Source organism: Barbus barbus (genome assembly GCF_936440315.1).
Source record: "Barbus barbus genome assembly, chromosome: 30".
Lineage (NCBI taxonomy): Eukaryota > Metazoa > Chordata > Actinopteri > Cypriniformes > Cyprinidae > Barbus > Barbus barbus.
In genome coordinates this window covers 25763433-25785200 of record NC_136758.1, presented here as the reverse complement: position 1 = coordinate 25785200, position 21768 = coordinate 25763433, and the positions used below count along the sequence as shown (strand labels likewise).

At 38.9% G+C, this 21768-nt stretch overlaps 2 protein-coding genes across 3 annotated transcripts; both read left to right on the top strand.

The window, feature by feature from the left end:
* The first annotated feature begins 428 nt into the window (after positions 1–428).
* Positions 429–3503, top strand: LOC306850312 (myc target protein 1 homolog). Its single transcript, XM_079385880.1, has 2 exons — positions 429–544; positions 1051–3503. Exons 1-2 carry the CDS (start codon positions 472–474, stop codon positions 1566–1568), a joined length of 591 nt encoding a protein of 196 aa, XP_079242006.1. The 5' UTR covers positions 429–471; the 3' UTR covers positions 1569–3503.
* Positions 3504–5431: 1928 nt separating this feature from the next.
* On the top strand, positions 5432–20517 carry tulp4b (TUB like protein 4b; the record flags this gene model as incomplete). 2 transcript variants are annotated; one of them, XM_079385973.1, is made up of 15 exons in its annotated part: positions 5432–5452; positions 6347–6616; positions 7206–7334; positions 9279–9440; positions 9579–9759; positions 12398–12505; positions 12775–12941; positions 14666–14890; positions 14972–15206; positions 15334–15478; positions 15673–15814; positions 16079–16172; positions 16268–16411; positions 16505–20019; positions 20401–20517. In XM_079385973.1, the coding sequence occupies 15 exons, from the start codon at positions 5432–5434 to the stop codon at positions 20515–20517; spliced, it is 5655 nt and encodes a 1884-aa protein (XP_079242099.1). The 2 variants fall into 2 exon arrangements, with proteins under 2 accessions (XP_079242099.1, XP_079242100.1); XM_079385974.1 differs by lacking the exon at positions 5432–5452 and having other exon boundaries at positions 6353–6616; positions 16505–16926; positions 17098–20019.
* Between the last annotated feature and the right edge of the window lie 1251 nt (positions 20518–21768).

Below are 21768 nucleotides of genomic sequence, written 5' to 3'. Positions count from 1 at the left end.
TAGTAGGGCAGTAAGGATATTCCCTCTGACAGCTGAGAACTTATCACCTGGGCGTTTTCATTTTCTTCTGGAAACTGTGTCAAATCAAAACTTCAGAAATGTGTTGTTCAGTTTTATCTAACATAAGTATTTGTTTAATCTTCACTCAATCTCAGAACAAATCTACAGCAAAAGAAGAAAATTAAAGTGCTGAAAGGTGTAAGTTGGTCTATTATAATATAATGGGGTGAAGAAGCCATTGTATTGTATCCATTGAAACAAAGGAAATGATGCAAGAGGAAACAGCCTTGTTCCTCTGGATTTCTGTCCTGAACAGATAAGCCTAGCACTTGCTAATTATACAAGTAAAGAGGCAGGAAGAATGACGACAAAGTTCCCGTTCACATGCAAACAAAAAAAGTGCCATATTCCCTGAGAAATACAGTGAACAGTTCCTGTGTGCTCGGAGTGAGAGTTTGGCTGCATGTTGACATGCTTCTGCTAACTATTATGGCTTCAAATGAAACAAATGTGATTTGGGAAATACTTAAACCTATTGATTTTGGTAAGAATTGTTGTGCATTTGTTTTATTAGATTGCTTCAGTCAGCATAGTGTAAATTTCACTTTTATAAACTGTGTGGAGATAGAAATATATGATGATTCAATATTCAGAATGGTTTGTAGAAATGCAACTCCTAAGCAATAATTTTCTATTTATTCTATTCTATTCTATTCTATTCTATTATTTTCCCAGCATTGTTCATTTGTTCTAAATGTAGATTATACAAAGTTAGGCATGCATGCATGCATACAAAAAAAAAGGTATAAAAACAATTTTCATATTAGAAATTGCAAGTAAATTTCACTAATAATTATAAAGAAACAGCAAGTAACATTAAATTAAACATGAAATATTTAAGTAGAAAGACTGAAATATTTTCAATTATCTCGGTGTGTGTATAACTTTAAGTAAACATTGAACTCAATTATTCAATATGTTTTTAAAATTGTATTTTATATATATTATAATAATATTATATACTCAAAATTCAATAACCTTTCCATCCAGAGGAGCTCATCCTGGCATTCTGCTTGTCGATATTGATTGGTCTTCTCATCGGGGTCTTGATTTTCTTCCTCCTTACTTGGATGTCAAGACGGAGAGCTTCGGTCAGGATCACCAGATGTCAAACCCAGTCGTCAGAATCTAAAGGCTCACGTAACCAGCACTGCCACCTCAGACACTACAAGAGTCACGGCTTCGACAAGAACAGTGAATATGCGGGAAGAGCGGTTTTGAACCTCCACAGACAGACCTCCGTAGACCCCAACGAGCTGCTGGGTAGAAGCCCCAGCTTTCAGAACTCCACTTTCCGGCCGCCACCAAAAAAGCCTAAGAAGACCGGTGAAGAGACAGAGGATGATAACCAAGCTGCATTGCTTCCTAACATTACAGATCCATTTAGTGCAGAACCAGCAGAGTCCTTCTGGCTGGGGAAGGGCAGTCTGAGAGGTTTCCTACCCAGACAGACTCCACCACCTGCATATGACAGTGTCATTCACATCTTTCAAGAGTCCTGTACCTGACTGCACTGTGATAAGAGACAAAGGACTTGCAAAGGATTGTACATAAATCCCAAAACACAGATTAAATGGGGGACAAAAGGGGGAAGAAATAAAGGAAAGGCTTGTTCTGATTTGACAGCGATCCTGATTTAACACTCATTTGCATTACTTTCATGGGTAACACTTTACAATAAGCTGCCATTAGTTGATGCATTAACTAACAATGAGCAATACATTTACTAGTATTCTTTAAACTTTGTTAACGTTAGGTAATTAAAATACAACTGTACATTGCTAGTTCATGTCAGCTCAGGTTCATTAAAAATATGAATAAATACAAAAGATATGTTTGATTTTAATAATTCACAGACGCTTTTATCCAAAGTCACTTACAAAGATGGAAGCTGTTCGTCAAAGAGTCAACAATAGTCGTAACACACAATGCCGAGTTTATAATACAAGTAGTTTAGGATGTATAAGTAAATGTTGAAATTAACATTAATAATTGCTTTAAAAATATTTTTATTGTTTGGTTATGTTATCTAATGTAGTTAATTAATGTTAACAGATTGAACCTTATTATAAAGTAACCCTTTCATGCATTGATGTAAAAATGTTGAATTGAATTATTTTTGTGTTTCTTAGGATAAACCCGGGCATTAAAAATAACAGATGCTTTAGTGCATCTGAATCTTTACATTCTCTAGCCAGTATTGGTTTGGGGTGTTTGCTTATTGAATTGAAGCAGTGAAGTAAAGCAAAACACAAATGAAAGAAAAAAAAACAGATTATTGCATCATTAGCATCGAGTTTCACAAAGTAGTCAACATTGGTCAATGGGACACATGTCTGACTAAAGATATGTATACTACTTTGAATCAGACCATAGTACTGAATGATTGCTGTATTCATATACCACAGTACATACTGCACAAAACCTTTTTTTAAAAGAATGCCAATTTCATGGTAAGCTAAAGAATATTGTATACTTGTATATATTTTTGTCTAACCATACACACTAGGAACGGCAGAAAGTACAGAAGAAGACCTCATGGGAATCTTTTCAATATGGTATTGTTCTCTTTTTTTTGCACCCTCAGATTCCAGATTTTCAAATAGTTATATCTCTGTCCTATCATAACACGCCATGCATCAATGGAAAGCTTATTTATTCAGCTTTCAGATGATGTATAAATCTCAATTTTGAAAAATTGACACTTAAGACCAGGGTCACATTTTACAGAACCTGTATTTGTAGGGCAGTTGTCTTGGAGCTGGTCAAATCGTTCATTTGCACAGTATGCACACTGAATTTGCTCACTTCCCTTGAAGTGACTTCAAACACTGACTATAGTACAAGCCAATAGCCATCGAGCGCGGGCTGTGAAGGAGCATTTCATTGGTTGGGCTACTGAACTGATACGCCCATTTGACTGAACGAATCGGTGTTTTGAGCCTGAACTTACTCGTGAATCAACTGAACATTATTAAGGGGAGACACTGCAGGCAAAAACACAATTTTTTCATTTTAGATTTTGGGCTTTTTGGTTTTTCATAAAGTATTTTTTCAGACTAGTGGAAAGAAAACATCCAAAAGACACTGTTAAGTGTTTCTTCAATAGCACTTTATTTATTCGTGTCAATAGATTTCAATTACAATACATATTTTTAAAGGCCGTTTTCTCAAAATGAGTTTTATTGAGCCATATATCTCCACTTCAGCAGCACTTACACACACCAAACTTTGCATCTTTATTCCTATATCCTCAAGGTTTTAAACAAGGGATTTGTTCATATATAATTTGCTTGATTATACAACATTTTATTTTCCAAAACATTGTGAAAATGTATTGTTTTCTGTCTGTTCTAAGTATTATGGAGTGACAAAATGAGATTTCCTCTGTAAAAACGTTTGACTTAATATGTCAATAAAATGAAATAAGAATTTTGAAACCAACTTCATACAGTGTTTAGATTTTTGCTCTAGAAATGTATGCAAATTAGTGCATATTTAATTAAATAATGCCTCATTTGCATATTTAAACCTAACATTTTAGAAAGCTTGTAATACAAAAAATGTTTGCAATTATCAATGTAATCAATCAACTAGGTAATTAAGGTGATATCTATTAGTTTTTTTTGTTACCCTATTCACCTGCAGTTTCTCGAAACTGTTATTAAACTTAGGCTGTCGTTTTTGTGCGTTTACAGAACGCCTTAATAAGATGATTTCAGCATTTTAGGAAATTGATGAAAAAAATATTGTCATTTGTGGGGAACGAGTCGTTTGCGTGAATGATGTGCAACACCTGTCCCAAACGATACACCAAAAAACAAATATTTGTGATGAACAAGGTTCATGGCGGCTATGTATTTAAGTAACCACGTATCAATGATTTTTTAAATGCTTTTTTAATGGATGAAAAAACATGAATATTCTAGTAACTTGCTTTAATAGTACAGTCTTTAAAATGTGTGCTTTCTTTTCTCAGTGAACCTTTGCATTATTCAGTTTCCTGCATCTTAATACGTATGGCAAAATAATAGTGAAGACTGGTGATTTATATCAGTCCACTTTGCCTGTAAACCACATTTGTTGTATACTATCTCTGGATGGGGTTGGCAGTCATGTGATCCACAGCACCATTCCGTCAGAGCGCGGGTTGCCTTCGCACGCCGAAAAATCCCTCATTTAGGGAGTATTTTGCGCCAATGCACAGCATCCCGCTGCATTGACTTTAATGTTCTGTGGGGTGAAATCTCCAGTGAGCATCTGGCTACCATTTAGACGCATTGAGAGCGAGTTGATAGAGGTGAGTTTGCTGATAGAAATGAATGCAGAATTTTTATTTTAGTACTCGAATTAATTGTTTTCTTGTTGGCTCACATTGTTCTTATTTTATTTCTTTGGAATGTCACAGTAATAGTCAATGTTGTATACTGGATGGTTGTGTAATTATCTCACGAGTGTAGGTGGCAACCATAGTTGATCTGCATCCAGCCTAATTACCTTAATTACCTGCCACAGTTCTTATATAAGCAGATGTGTGAAACTGAGCTCGTTATGATTCGACAGCCCTATATGGATATTTTATATATTGATTGTATAGTAGTTTAACAGTGAGATTATGTTTTAAACGAAATTTAATATATATTGTTAAGCCTAAGAGAAACGCATGGAAAAAATAATATTTCTATTGGAAAATATCAGTTATGAAGTCTTAGGTTGGGTGTCATTAAAATTCAGCCATCATCACATCCCTGTTGCCATGACGCCTGCGAGCTGCCTCATCCTTAGTTGTGCAGAATTTTCTGTATCTTTTTTTTTTTTTGCATGTATGCATGCTTTTTTATACAGATGCTTCAATGCATAATTTCTGTTGCGTTATTCTGAGTATAAAGCATGAATTGCAGGGGCTTTAAACGTCCTGTGACGTAACGGGACCAATGTCAACTCAGAGAGAGAAATGAAATGCCTTTAAATGATTCTGCATGCAGAGCTTGTCTCATGTGGCTTGTTCTTGCTTTTCAATCTGCAAATGATATATGGCTTTTTCATATAAATAAATGCATTTGTGTGTGTGTATGTGTGTTTTCTCTTTGCATAGAAATCCTGAACTACCGAAGACTGAAAGCTGGTTTTGTATAATGAGGATAAACTGCAATAGGCCTTGCCTTTTGATTTAGACGTAATTCACCTTATTTTGTTGAACAGAAATAGAACAGACTGCATTGCTCATAGTCTCAGACTATAATGGCCTGATATTAGTCATACTTTTTCTTAAGACACATCTGTCAGTCAAGCATTCTCAGGTTGTACTGCACATTTTTTGAATAAGCAAGCAAAATGGAGCACTCCTTCAAAGACGGAATTCGGACCAATAATGTCCAGGGACTATGAAGAGGTAAGTATTTTCAGAAACTACATTTTCCATTCTGTTTTCTGGTGCATCGAAAGCATATATGTTCTTTAATACAGTTGTATTTCATTTTGGAAACAGAAATTTGACAGATAATGTTAAAGTTTTTGCAAGTGACATTCCATCTATATTCTATCTTAAACCATTATAAACTCATTTTTTTTGTTTAATTCATTTAGAATTATTAAGCATGTTTTTGCAGTTTTCATGGTATTAGATGTGATTTCTGTTCCACTAGCAACACAAACTTGAATTGTAAAAATTATAAAAATATTTTTCAAACAGGCTGTTAATTTTCAGATCCAACTATTAATGGCTTACATTTCTTGTGCTTGTTAAATTTTTATAGGAGAAGGTATTTTAACATATTGAAATAATGTTGATTTACTATGGTGAACAGTTACAGCATTTAAAATACACACTTTCAGAATCAATTTTTGATTCTGAAGAAAAAAATTTCCATGCTAAATTTTTATATTTTACTTTTACTTTTATTTATTAGTTTATCGTTATGCTTAAATTCTTTTTATGTTAATCAGTTTGAATTACCAATATGTTTTAAATGTGCTATAGACTAAAAGCGTAAAAAAAAGCACAAAAGCTGTCACTGGAGTCGTACCCTTTTTCAAACGTGCATTTTTATACCTTATTTACCTTTATATTAGTGCCTTAAAGGTACATATTAGTACAATTACTGCCTTAGTGACAACTATTGTACTTTTTTTTGTTCTGAGTTTGTAAAAATAAGCTTTCCCTGCCTAACTACCCATTTGCTGAATGAATATGTACATATTCTAATATAACTTAATTATCATTAAAAAATTATAGATTTTAAATATTTCAGCATTAACTCCCTGTCATCTCCCTCTATACCTGTAGCCTGGTCAGTCTGTAGGGATGTTGGCTGCGGTGGAACATGGTCCGGTCCTCTGCAGTGATTCCAACATCCTCTGCCTATCATGGAAAGGGAGGGTTCCCAAAAGTGAGAAGGAGAAGCCGGTTTGCAGGAAGCGCTACTATGAGGAGGGTTGGCTGGCCACTGGGAACGCCAGGGGTGTTGTGGGTGTGACGTTCACGTCTAGTCACTGTAGAAGGGACAGAAATACCCCACAACGAATCAACTTCAATTTACGGGGTCATAACAGTGAGGTGGGAGTTTGCCTCTTCTTTAGATTTTTTGTTTTGCTACCAACAGCCACATGATGGGTCAAAGTTAGTTCTTCCACAAACTGAGGTATATGCTAACATTTAAAAGGTGAACAATGCTATACACACAAATACAAAACACCTTAACATTAAAATAATGCAATAAACAGTAATAATGTAAGATGTTGGCTAAAACCCTCATTTAAACTTCTGATAAGAAAAACTCAGAAGGAAACAGTTATGCCAATAAAAATCAGATGTGAGCTGTCACACAGAGAATTCTGGGAATGTCAGTTTATGGTTTATCATTGTAAATTGTAAGATGACTTCCAAAAACGGTATATATAAAATGTCCTATTAGAACTATTACAGTTTTTCACCATATAGTAAGAGGACTTACCGTTGTATTTTTGATCTTTACCTTCAAAATTCTGACAATTTTTACAGTGTATGTTTTGATAAATCTTATATGAGGTAAAAACTTCTAAGTTGAGCTAAAATGACCATCTATTTGTCAATTTGCCATCCTATGCATGAGTAGCATGTACTCTTTCTGCTAGAACTTCATTCCCATGGTGCTGTTCTTGTATAGGTTGTCCTTGTTAGATGGAATGAACCGTTTCAGAAGCTTGCAACGTGTGACATGGAGGGAGGGATATTTGTGTGGATCCAGTATGAAGGAAGATGGTCTGTAGAGTTGGTGAATGACAGAGGTGCTCAGGTATGTTAGTATTCCATGCTTATTTTTTAATCTGTCCTAAATGTCAATGTATTTTCATATGTCATGTCAATATTCTTAAACTTACTAATATGTTTTGATAAAACATGCATTATCTTAAATGCATTATTAACCTTGTAAAGCCTAAAATATTAAATAATAGTCAGATTTCTTTAAATTGAACATTTTAAACAAAATAATGAAAAATCTTGAATAAAAATCTTGAAAAAAGTAGTTTTTTTGTCTTTCAGTTTTGAACATTCTGATAATTTAGAGGTCTTATATATAAAAAATTATACAGTAGGGTTTATAGTAAGATAATGCAAATAAAGTAAAGTATGATATAATGATTAAATTATTTCCTTTTGCCATGCCACTTTCTCATGTTATTCATCACTGGGGATTATTGTCCAAAATTACTCATAGTTATAAAACAGAAAACAAAATGTAGTTCATTATTACAACCCGAATTCTGGAAATATTGGGATGTTGTTGTTTTTTTTATTTGAATAAAATGAAAACTAAAAGACTCAAAAAAGTTGGCACGGGGGCAACAAAGGGCTGAAAAAGCAAGAAATTTTGAAAAGATTCAGCTGGGAGAACATCTAGCAACTAATTAAGTTAATTGACATCAGGTCTATAACATGATTAGCTATAAAAGGGATGTCTTTCAGCAGTAAAGATGGGCAGAGGCTCTCCAATCAGTGAAAGAGTGGAGAAATCTCTTTGCGTAAGGGACAAGGCCGAAGACCTTTGTTGGATGCCCGTGGTCGTCGGGCCCTCAGACAACACTGCATCACACATCGGCATGATTCTGTCATTGACATTACTAAATGGGCTAAATAGGAATACTTCCAGAAACCACTGTTGGTAAACACAATCCGCCGTGCCATCTACATATGCCAACTAAAGCTCTATCATGCGAAAAGGAAACCATATGTGAACATGGTCCTGAAGCACATTTAAAATGGACAGTTTCAAAGTGGAAAATTATTCTATGGTCAGACGAGTCTAAATTTGACATTCTTGTTGGAAATCACGGACGCCATGTCCTCCGGGCTAAAGAGGAGGGAGACCTTCAAGCGTGTCATCAGCATTCAGTTCAAAAGCCAGCATCTCTGATGGAATGGGGGTGCATAAGTGCATATGGTATGGGCAGCTTGCATGTTCTGGAAGGCACTATGAATACTGAAAGGTATATAAAGGATTTAGAGCAACATATGCTTCCCTCCAGATGACGTCTAAATCAGGGAAGGCCTTGTGTATTTCAGCAGGACAATGCAAAACCACATACTGCAGCTATTACAACAGCATGGCTTCGTAGTAGAAGAGTCCAGGTGCTGAATTGGCCTGCCTGCATTCCAGATCTTTCACCTATAGAGAACATTTGGTGCATCATTAAACAAAAAATACATCAAAGACGACCACAAACTCTTCAGCAGCTGGAAACCTATATCAGGCAAGAATGGGACCAAATTCCAACACCAAAACTCCAGAAACTCATAACCTCGATGCCCAGACGTCTCCAAACTGTTTTGAAAAGAAGAGGAGATGCTACACCATGGTAAACATGCCCCCGTCCCAACTATTTTGAGACCTGTAGCAGGCATCAAATTTGAAATGAGCTAATTTTATGGATAAAATTGTAAAATTTTCTCAGTTTAAACATTTGTTATGTTATATATGTTCTGTTGTGAATAAAATATTGGCTCAATATTTGAAGTTCTTTTAGTTTTCATTTTATTCAAATTTGAAAAAACGTCCCAACATTTTTGGAGTTCGGGTTGTACATTTCTTAACTTAAATTCAAACTCAGAATCAGAAAAGATAATGTGTCTTTTAGTGAAATTTTCCAACTTCTGGCCCTTTTCTAATAGAATCAAGACGATTAAAATCAGCTATTATTCTAACATGAACTGCTCAGTGAACTAGTGGTTTGTCATCTAGGTGAGTGACTTCACCTGGTCACATGATGGTACACAGGCCTTAATCGCCTACAGGGATGGTTTTGTCCTGGTGGGTTCAGTGAGCGGTCAGAGACACTGGTCATCTGAGATCAATCTGGAGAGCCAGATCACCTGTGGAATCTGGACCCCTGATGACCAGCAGGTAACTCTTTGCTGTTGCCTCATTAAACTGAGGCAAAAGTGCATTTGTTGCCAACAGGTTGTTTGCAAATGATGAAATGACTTGGACCGATGCCTGAGTTTCCCTAATTTGGTGTTTGCATTCATTTAATCTCCCTAGGTGCTTTTTGGAACAGCAGACGGGCAAGTCATAGTGATGGACTGCCACGGCCGTATGCTTGCCCATGTTCTTCTGCATGAGTCAGATGGCATAGTCAGCATGTCTTGGAACTGCCCAAACTTCCTGGTGGAGGACAGCACTGAGAGCGATACAGACTCTGATGACCCTACTCCAGCTCAAGGTACTTTATACTCTTAAATAAAGTCAAGTCAAATTTATTTGTTTAGCACTTTTCACAAAACACATTGTTTCAATGCAGCTCTACAGAAAATCATCATGTTCAGAATCAGAATCAGAATCAGAACGAGCTTTATTGGCCAAGTATGTTTACACACACAAGGAATTTGTTGTAGTGACAGAAGCTCCAAAGTGCAACAGAAAGACAGCAACAGGACAGGACACAGATAATAAAAGAATAACAACAATTAACCAAAAGGCAATGTACAAAGCAGCAAAAACACAATATATAATATAAACAACTATGTATGTACAGGTCAAGTATGTGCAAATTAGAAATGAGAAAATAAAGATAAAATTAGTGAGTGTGGTGAATGGATAGTGTATTATAGTTGTGTGTTCCACGTTTATTGTTGAGTGTTCATGAGATGGATAGCCTGAGGGAAGAAACTGTTCCTGTGTCTGGTCGTTCTGGTGCACAGAGCTCTGTAGCGTCGACCAGTAACACTTCAAAGAGGGAGTGTGCTGGGTGTGAGGGGTCCATAGTGATTTTACCAGCCCTTTTGCTCACTCTGGATAAGTACAGTTATTGGAGAGTGGGGAGGGTTGTACCAGTGATTCGCTCAGCAGTCCGGACTACCCTCCGTAGTCTTCTGAGGTCAGACTTGGTAGCTGAGCTGAACCAGACAGTTATTGAAGTGCAGAGGATGGATTCAATGATGGCAGAGTAGAACTGTTTCAGCAGCTCCTGTGGCAGGTTGAACTTCCTCAGCGGGCGAAGAAAGTACAACCTCTGCTGGGCCTTCCTGACAGTGGGGTCTATGTGAATCTCCCACTTCAGGTCCTGAGAGATGGTGGTGCCCAGGAATCTGAATGACTCCACTGCAGTCACAGTGCTGTTCATGATGGTGAGTGGGGGGAGAGCAGGGGGCTTTCTCCTGAAGTCCACTATCATCTCCACAGTTTTGAGCGTGTTAAGCTCCAGGTTATTAAGACTGCACCAGACAGCCAGCTCCGTAACCTCCTGTCTGTAAGCAGACTCGTCACCGTCCTGGATGAGGCCGGTCAGTGTGGTGTCGTCTGCAAACTTCAGGAGCTTGACAGAGGGGTCTTTAGATGTGCAGTCGTTGGTGTAGAGGGAGAAGAGCAGTGGGGAGAGTACGCAGCCCTGAGGAGCTCCAGTGCTGATGGTTCGAGTGCTGGATGTGAATTTACCAAGCTTTACTAACTGCTGTCTGTCTGTCAGGAAGCTGTTGATCCACTGGCAGACGGAGGTGGAGACGGAGAACTGGGTTAGTTTATTCTGAAGGGTTTCCGTGGTGATGGTGTTAAAAGCAGAGCTGAAGTCCACAAACAGGATCCTCACATAAATCCCTGGTCTGTCCAGATGCTGCAGGATGAAGTGCAGTCCCATGTTGACTGCATCATCCACATTTGCTCTGTAGGCAAACTGCAGGGGGTCCAGTAAGGGTCCAGTGATGTCCTTCAGATAAGCCAAAACCAGTCTTTCAAATGATTTCATGGCTACAGACGTTAGGGCCACAGGTCTGTAGTCATTAAGTCCAGTAATTTTTAGTTTCTTTGGGACGGGGATGATGGTGGAGCATTTGAAGCATGAGGGGACTTCACACAGCTCCAGTGATCTGTTGACGATCTGTGTGAAGATGGGGGCCAGCTGGTCAGCACAGGTTTTTAGACAGGCTGGTGACACACCGTCTGGGCCTGGTGCTTTCCTTCTTTTGTTTTTCCTGAAGACCTGGCACACATCATCTTCGCTGATTTGAATCGTAGGTGTGGGGGAGAGAGGGGTTGCTGGAGGTGTGAATGGTTGTGTGGAGAGGTGTTCAGGGCGGGTGTGGGGTGATCTTTCAAAACGACAAAAGAACTTGTTCAAGTCGTCTTCCAGGTGTTGATTCTCCACAGAACTGGGGGATGGTGACTTGTAACTGGTGATATCCTTCATTCTTTGGCCTGACGGAGGTGTCTTGAGTTTTGCAGTGAACCATGGTTTGTCATTGTTGTAGATTAGATGAGTCCTGTTAGGAATGCGCATATCCTCACAGAAACTGATATAAGATGTTACAGTCTCTGTGAGCTGTAACATCTTGTTGTTGATAATATCTTATTATCCTCACGCCTTTATAGGCACATTTAGCAGATTAGCTCTGGACGATAATATAATTTTATGACGATAAAAGCAATCAGTTAGTTAGTATGCTATATACTGCAATACATAGTGTGCAGTATATTGAGCTGAGTGAGTATTCTGTATGTATGCAGATGAAGTTGGGCATACTTGTATATATAAAAAGCTGAGCGATAATTTTGCATCTAAATTAAAAGTCAAGCAGTTTTTTCACTGTATTCTTGAGTCTCTTGGCGATTACAACATTTTTGAGATTACATAATAGGTTTTTAAGACCAGTGCATTGCATGCATTATCCATTAATGAAAGAAAAGTGAAGCCTTATTGTGTTTTTTCCAAGTTCCAAGTTTTTTCTAAAGAACCATAAAGCTCCGCTTTGGATATTTATTTTTAAACATACACAAAATGTTATTCATTTTTATGGATCTTTGCAAGGCAGTGATGAGTATTTGACTTTCTGAATGTTATTAACTATAAAACCATGTTTCCTTTCAAGTGCAAAATCTCAAACCACTGCTCACGGTCAGCTTCATATCAGGAGACATTAGTTTGATGAACAACTATGATGACCTTTCACCTAACATTATACGCTCAGGACTGAAAGGTAAAACAGCGTTGTTTTTGCAATAAATAAATTACCAAGTATGTGTTTTATAACTGCCACTGGATGATTATTAACATGATATTCCAAGTTATTTTTAACATAATGTGCATCTGTGGCGTGCTGTTGATAAAATTTTTTTAGTAACAAGGTTTTTCATGGTTTAGGAACTTCTGGTTACGCCTATCAAGTAATTCAGTAAAAATGCTGATCCTCTGTGGCAGAGCCACACATCATACTGTATTCTGACTGGACAAACTTGTGTATTTCAGATGTGGAGGTACAGTGGTGCTCTCAGGGAGACCTGCTGGCAGTGGCCGGGATGGAGAGACACGGCCTGCCCACTGACTCAGCCTGTGCCTCTTTAATGAGGAATGCCCTTGTCAAGTTTTACAATGTCCAAGGGGAACATATATACACTTTAGAAACTCCGGCCCAAGTGAGCTGTAACCAGTCATCGTTTAACAGTTTAAGCATATATCAGTCAAAAGTTTGGAATAATTACGTTTTTTTTATGTTTTTGAAAGAAATCTTTTATGCTCAGTAACCAAGGTTGCATTTTTAATCAGAAATACAGTAAACTCTAATATTATGAAATAGTATTTCAATTTAAAGCAACTGTTTTCTATTTGAAAATATTTAAAGAGTTACTCCACCCCGAAATGAAAATTTTGTCATAAATCTCTTATCCCCATGTCGTTCCAAACCCGTAAAAGCTTTGTTCGTCCTTGGAACAGAATTTAAGATATTTTGGATGAAAACTGGGAGGCTTGTGACTGTCCCATTGACTGCCAAGTACATAACACTGTCAAAGCCCAGAAAAGCATTAAAGACATTGTCAGAATAGTCAATCTGCCATCAGTAGTTCAATCTGAATTTTATGAAGCGCTGAGAATACTTTTTGTATGCAAAGAAAACAAAAATAACAACTTTATTCAACAATTTGTCTCCTCCACATCACCATAGTGCCATTTTGGAGAGTGTACGCTATTCTGTTCTGTGTCAGCCGCACCACACGGATACGTCTTCTATGTTTATTTACGCTTTTTCCTAACCCTAACCCGCATACAAAAAGTATTCTCGTCGTTTCAAAAAATTCAGATTGAACCACCGATGGCAGATGGACTATTCTGACGATGTCTTTAATACTTTTCTGGGCCTTGACAGTGCAAATTGTTTGGCAGTCAATGGGCCAGTCCCAAGCCTCCTGGTTTTCATCCAAAATATCTTAAATTGTGTTCCAAAGACGAACAAAGCTTTTACGGGTTTGTGACGACATGGGTGTAAGTCACTGGTCTCAAACTCAATTCCTGGAGGGCCACAGCTCTGCACAGTTTAGCTCCAACCCTAATCAAACACACCTGATCCAGCTCATCAAGGTCTTCAGGATCACTAGAAACTTACAAGCAGGTGTGATTTAGAGCTGGTTGGAGCTAAACTCTGCAGAGCTGCGGCCCTCCAGGAATTGAGTTTGAGACCGCTGGTATAAGTGATTAGTGACACAATTTTCATTTTGGGATGGAGTAACCCTTTAAAAATATAATTTATTCCTGTGATGGGGAAAGCTTAATTTTCAGCATTATGACTTCAGTCTTCAGTGTTACATGATCCTTCAGAAATCATTCTAATATCCTGATTGGGTGCTAAATTATTAATAACGGTTCTTATTATTAGCAGTGTTGAATACAGTTTTTGCTGATTAATATTTTTGTTGTAACAGTGATACATTTTTTTCAATAGTCTCTGATGAATAGAATGTTAAAAAGAACAGCAATGGCTCACATTTTAATGATAATTTTTTAATGATTTAATGTGTCCTTGCTGAATAAAAGTATTACAAATATATCTATATCTAGCTATATTATACTATATTATATATATATATATATATATATAATATAGCTGTTTTCAACATTGATAATACTATTGTTTCTTAAGCACCAAATCAGCATATTATGATTATTTCTGAAGGATCATATGACACTGAAGACCAGTGTAAAATAATAACATATTGATATTTAGCTGTTTCTCCCTTGCTGTCTCAGAACAGTGCTGCAACCCATTTGAAGTTATGTCTCACCACATGAGAACCACTTATATAAACAACACCCTACATAAAATAATAAATAAACTATATATAATTTAAATATAATTTTATTTTAGAGGCCCATCACCACGATTTGCTGGGGTCACAGGGACTCGCGTCTGTTTCTGGCCTGTGGTCCAGCCCTGTACGTAGTGCGTGTGGAGCATCGTGTGGCCAGCCTGCAGCTTCTATGTCAGCAGGGCATTGCCAGTGCTCTTAAAGAGGAGAGAGATGTGGGAAAACTGAACATGCCTTCACTCCTCTGTTCCTATGTTACCACTGCTTTCATTCCAACTATCAAGGTACAAAAGAAGCAAGTTAAGTTTTTGATGTACGCTAATGTATGCATTGAACTTAATGCATAATCTTTTTCATCTCACCAGCCACCAATCCCTGATCCAAATAACATCCGAGATTTTGTGAGCTATCCAACATCAGGGAATGAGCGCCTGCACTGCACTATGAAACGTTCAGAGGAGAATCTAGAAGCAGGAGGCCCCTGTTATACCCTCTATCTGGAACACCTGGGAGGTTTGGTGCCTATTCTCAAGGGTCGTCGCATCAGCAAACTGCGACCAGAGTTTGTTATTATGGACCCAAAAATGGATGCTAAAGCAGGTACTGCTATATGGACTGTTGCTCATCATGTACACTTTAAACTCAAGCTTAATGTGTAAATGCATTGGTATTTAATGTTCTGGTCTTTAAAAGCTGATCTTTAATTTGATCTAATCTTGTATTTCAGATGAGGTCTGTGTAAATGGCATGATCTCCTATATGACTGACAGCTGTAACTGCTCAGACTCAAGCGATATTGAGTTGAGCGATGAGTGGGTTGGGCGAAAGTCACCCAAACTTTCTAGAGGAAACAGGTCTCCTAAGCTTCCTAGGTACTCTAAACATATAAGGTACTGTTGAATATAAAATTCACACAATATTACACAGTGCCTGAAACTTAAAATAAATGTTTGTTCCATCACAACCTTGACAAAACACAATACAGTAAATTTCTGAAAAACTTAAGTTACGAAAAAACTACATTTTACTTGATAGCAAGTTAAATTTCATATGTTTTATTCTCTAGAATTAATATGGAATCAAGAAAGTCTCCCAAACTTGCCCAAATATCTCAAGAAATGTCTAGGTCTCCTAGATTACCAAAGAAGCCTCCAGTTCGGTCTCCGAGTCTTACTCGAAGAGAATTTCCAGTTGATGGCTTTAGTGAGGTACTTAACATCTTATTTGCCAGCTAATTTTGGCAATAATTTTATATTAATCTACTTGCCTAGAATTAATATGGGAAGTGTTCGTATTTATTGCCTTGTTTGTGTTTGTCTACTCGATACTGAGTGAGACACTTGTCACATTTTCTGCATGACCTTAGCAGACACCTCATTTTCTTTAAACTCCTGCTTTTCTGAAGAGAAATTACAGTAAACCGACTATGACCTTGAATATTTTCTATAGCTATCACTTAATTTGCTTTGCAGCATAATTACTTGGCCCAGGTCACCTCTAACATTTGGGGAACAAAGTTTAAGATTGTAGGCCTTGCCTCATTTTTGCCAGCTAACTTGGGAGCAGGTATGTTGTCAGGTTTTGTATTCAAACAGTTTCACATAATTATTTTAAATAATGTTCTTAATGTTTTTAAAATATGTCTTGACATGGTGTTCCAGTTATTTATAAAACTAGTTTGCTGCACCTGCAACCTCGTCAGATGACCATTTATTTGCCTGAGGTGCGTAAAATATCCCTGGACTTCATGAGTCTGCCAGTTTTCAATCCCAATGTGTTCAGTGAAGATGAAGATGATTTACCTGGTAAGAATCAGTGGAACATTTTTGTACATTTTGTCTCTGTATAGTTTAACTAAAACAAGAAAGAAATCTCAATATGTTTCTGCTTATTTCTAGTTATGGGACCCTCAGGAGTGTCAGCCGACAGTCCTTCTTGCACAGTTAATATCCCCATCGCTCCAATTCACAGCCCTGCTCAAGCCATGTCACCTACGCAGAGTATAGGCCTAGTGCAGTCTCTACTAGCCAACCAGAATATTCAGCTTGATGTCCTTACCAATCCCACTGCCACTGCCACTGCAGCAGCTGCAGCCGCAGCAGCAACAGCAGCAGCAACAGCAGCAGCAGCTAATGCAACAGTATCTGAGCATAGTCAGGACACAGTGACAGCACAGTACACTGTTCCAACCAGATATTCCAACCCTGGACAGGTGATTTTCAGCGGACTGGAAATGAGTAATATCCTGAGTGGAACTCTTCCTCCTCCTTCACATCATCTGCCACAGCAACCCCACCAACAACGTCAACAAAAACAGCAGCAACAAGACCATCAACAATCTAAACATCAACAGCAATTACAACCACAGCAGCATCATCTGAAATTGCAACATCAATCACAGCAGCTGCATCAACAGTCGCTGCAGCAGCAACACATGCAACATCAGCAGCAACTGCAAACGCAGCAGCATCAACAACAGCAACTGCAACAGCAGCATCAACAGCAACTGCAACAGCAGCATCATCAACAACTGCAACAGCAGCATCAACAGCAACTGCAACAGCAGCATCAACAGCAACTGCAACATCAACAACAGCAACTGCAACAGCAGCATCAACAACAACTGCAACAGCAGCATCAACAACTGCAACAGCAGCATCAACAGCAGTTGCAACAACATCAACAGCAACTGCATCAGCAGCAAATGCAACAGCAGCAACTCCAACAGCAGCAACAACAGATTCAGCAGCAAGTGCAGCAGCATCAACAACAAATTCATCAACATCAATTCCAACAGCAACAGCACCAGTTGCAGATTCAGCATGAGCAAATGCAGCAGCAGCAGCAACAGATGCAACATCAGCAGCAACAAATTCGACAGCAAATACAAGAAATGAGACAGCAGCAGCAACAACTTCAACAGCAGCATCAACAAATACAGCTGCAGCATCAACAAATGCAAAGACAGCATCAGCAAATGCAGCATCAGCTTAAAATGCAAATGTCCCTTCAACATCCACCTTCAGGGTATGCTACTCTATCCCTGCATCAGTTACAGCTAATGCCTCCAATTCCTCATCCAGACCAACCTCCAGACAGAGGTGAACAAGTCCTCCCTCTGAAGATTCCCTCACGACCACAGTCATTTATTGAAACTGACACCATTGAGATACAGATCCGCAAAGTAAACCCTCCACCACCTTACCCAGGTACAGTGGTATCTGCTGCAGCTGCTGCACCCACTACGGCCCCTCCTGGTCTTCTTGTTAGCAATGAGAATGGCACTACACTGTCAACAGATCCATGTTTAACTAAGGATGAATTCTCTCTTCACCCAATTGGCCTCCAGTACCCAGCTCCACTAGGCTATGAAAGAATCACTACTTTTGACAGCAGCGGAAATGTCGAAGAGGTGTGTCGCCCAAGGAGACGCCTTTTAAGGAACCAAAATGCCTATGGGATGCAAGGAATGGGCAGCTCCGCCACACTGAAAGTAACTTCATCTGAGAACAAGAAGGTCCAGTTGCCATACAGCTCAGCAACTCTTAGTCGCCTCTCAGTGCCTAGATATTCCATACCAAGCGGAGACCCACCACCTTATCCTGACACGTCTAGCCAAATGAACACAATCAGAAGTTCCAATCAAAGGATTGACAGCAGTCTGATTCATGCCACTTTGCGCCGTGATCGCAGGGAACCGACCCTGAAGGTTTCTCAAATGGTGGATACAGTGAGGACTTTACCGACTAAATCCAAAATGAATGGTTCTCTCACACTCTCCTATCAGCCAAGGATACCTACGTCTTTGTATACATGCACTCAGTGTAGCAGTAATAGCAGCAGCACTAGTGTAAGTGTCACTGGTGGTGGCACCAACAGCAGTGGAATTGCTGGAGGAACTATGGTAAGGCAAGACTTTCCACCTGGAAAAGGGGCCCAACACAGCACGATAATTGTGCACTCCAAAAGTGCCTCGCCATTAGCCTCCCAGTCCTCCTATAACCTCCTGAGTCCCATTGACAACAGTAGAGACAGAACTGTCTATGTGAACTCTGCCTTTACGGAAGACGAGACACTAAGTCAGCAGTGCCATCTTGAAAAGTCAGTGCAGCATTTAACACTTGGGGATGTAAATTTGACTGTGAAACGGCCTCCACCTTACCAGTGGGACTCTCCTGCAGCAGAACAACTCTGGATACCTCAAGAGCAAAATTTATTGCCCAGACCTCCAGTACCACCACATAAGCCACCACCATTTTTACTTAGCCAACCACAGCACTTAGACATAACCCGACTACCTTTTGTCATTTCAACAAAGCCTCCCCCCAGTCCCAGTTCTATGACCCTCCCTTCAGCCTATCAGTTATCCCTTTCACCCTTCCCATCAGTTGTAGGGCATGGTGGACCTCAACTACAGCCTTTGCAGAGTCCTGCACAATCACGTGGCCCCAATGACATGGTAACATCTAGCCCTTTCAGCCAACCAGACCCAACCTTAGTCCTACCCCCAGGTTATCCCTCAAATTTGACCAATCTAGGTTGTTGCACTCTGCCTCCCATGTACCCAGGGACTAGCTCATGCAGCAACCATCAGCTGCATCCAATGAGCTTGCATCCTTGGAGCACATACAGCACTTGTCCTCCCATGCCAGACCATTCTGCCACATTGCCCAGTAAGACTCATCAGGCCCTGGAGAAGCCGGTTCTCTCTCCACCTCCACCACCTCCACCTCCCCCACCACCTCCTCCTCCACCTCCTCTCCCTCCTCCTCCTCCACCCGTCGAGCTCTTGAACCATCAGAGTACTTCCGAGGTGGTTGCAGAATCTGGAGAGAGCTTTCAGGATCAGTCCTCTCTCAATGAGAGTCCACAAGGAGCAGAGAGGTTCAGCAAGAAGGCACGTAAGAGGCTTGACAGTAGGGCAGAGGAGGCCAATATGTCTGGAGTTTCTGAAGGGAAATCCAAAAAAGAGAGTCGCACGCTCTCTGACTTCAATTCCCTGATCTCCAGCCCAAGACTTGGCAGCAGGGAAAAGAAGAAACCTAAAGGGCAGAAAGAGCCATTGAACAAGGCCAAGAAACTGAGTAGGACCTCAAATGAGTTCCAGGATAGCTCCGAGAGTGAGCCTGAACTCTTCATCAGTGGTGACGAATTGATGAACCAAAGCCAGAGCAGCAAGAAAGGATGGAAGAGCAAACGCAATCTGCGTACAGCAAAGGAACTTGAGGAAATCAAGTGTCGTAAAGCTAATGAGAGAGAGGATCATAGTCTTGGCAGCCAAGGCTTTGTCTATGTCATGGCCAACAAGCAGCCATTGTGGAACGAAGCCACCCAGGTTTACCAGCTTGACTTTGGAGGACGGGTGACACAGGAGTCAGCCAAAAACTTTCAGATTGAGCTTGATGGACGCCAGGTAAGTGATTTTATTTAAATGAGAAATCAGTTTGAAAATACTTTTTTCAGTTCCATTTTTTGCAGTTCCAAAGTAATTACACCTTTAACAAATATTCACCATACATAATCAGTAGCTTTGAGCAGTGGTTCTTAATCCTGGTTCTGGGGACCCCTTGCTCTGCACATTTTGCATGTCTCCCCTATTTCACACATCTGATTCAGATCACCATCTCATTAGGAGAGAGCTCCATGAATTGAACTCTTTGTCAGATAAGAGAGACATAGAAATGTGCAAAGCGGGGTGTCCCCAAGACCAGGATAAAGAACCACTGGCTCTGAGTAATAAACATCTACCCTGCAGCCATTACCCTGCATCTAACCCCATAATTCTCTATTACAGGTAATGCAGTTTGGCAGAATCGATGGCAATGCATATATCCTGGATTTTCAGTATCCATTCTCAGCGGTACAGGCATTTGCTGTGGCCTTGGCCAATGTAACTCAGAGACTTAAATAGAAAACCTCTCCAGCAATCTTGTCCTTGAGAACAGAATCACTGAAAAAGAGATTATTGTTAATTGCAGATTGTGAGAAATATTACATTCTCTGCTGCCATAACGTCTGTGCAATGCCGGTTAGTAGGCGAGAGATCTGGTCACTCTCAGGCAGAGCGTACACAAGACGTAGACAGGTGGTCCGACAATAGATTTAGTGCTTTAAAGTACCTTTTTGTTAACACGGGTACAAGCTGATTTAAGGTTCCACCTAAAAGGTGGTACACATCTAAAAAAAAGTTAATATTTGTGTATTGATGGAATATTATTTTATTTATGAATTCACTTTCATTGATTTTTTTCCATGTATTTCATTAGCATATGGTGTGATTTAAATATGAAGGTAATTACTAAAGATGAATGTTAGACTGTGGGCTTGGTTTCTTTTTTCCCTTGATTTCCCCACCTCCTTTTATGTTTATACCTGAGATTTCTGTGCCAAATTTGGATTTCCTATGTATAATCATTGTAAAGTGACAGATTTTGACTATTGTTTGTGGTCAGTAACCAATGAAAATCTAGAGAGGGGGAAAAAACAACTTATGTTTGAATGTTCTCATCCCGTGACTCACTTCCATGAAGTGAAACAGAGATAATATATTCAAGTTATAATCATATTTTCCAAATTGTGCCACTATAATGAATGCATTTTTATGGTTTAAAAATCAATTTAACTTTTAAATTGAACTTTTTCTTCACAAAATGTCTTATGTTATATTGCATCATTTGCACACTGTGCTATTGCAGTCTATTATCTCAGTAATGTCCTTTTTGAATGAATATTTGATTTTTAATGTTAACAGTAAAAGAAAAGTTTGAAATTTTTTAAATTACTTTCATATATATTATATCGTCATTGTCATGTACGTGACATGACAGAAAAGTGCTGTAGTTGTACCTGAAAATGTACTCATATCATCCATGACACTTTAGCACGAACTATATAGTATGCATTAATTTAGCCAAAAATGTCTTATACAGTATCACTATATATGAATCAAACTTAACACACTGTATATTATGCAATGAATGGAATCTAAATGAAATTGAAAGCTGATAGGTAGGAGTTTTTCTCATAAGTTTAATAGTCAACCCAGGTTTGATTTATGTAAAGGGACATCTTTTAATAATTATATTTAATAATTGGTTTCAAATAGTTGATGTATTAATGTTTAATATCCTGCATCAATATTTAATTGTTCTAATGGCAAATC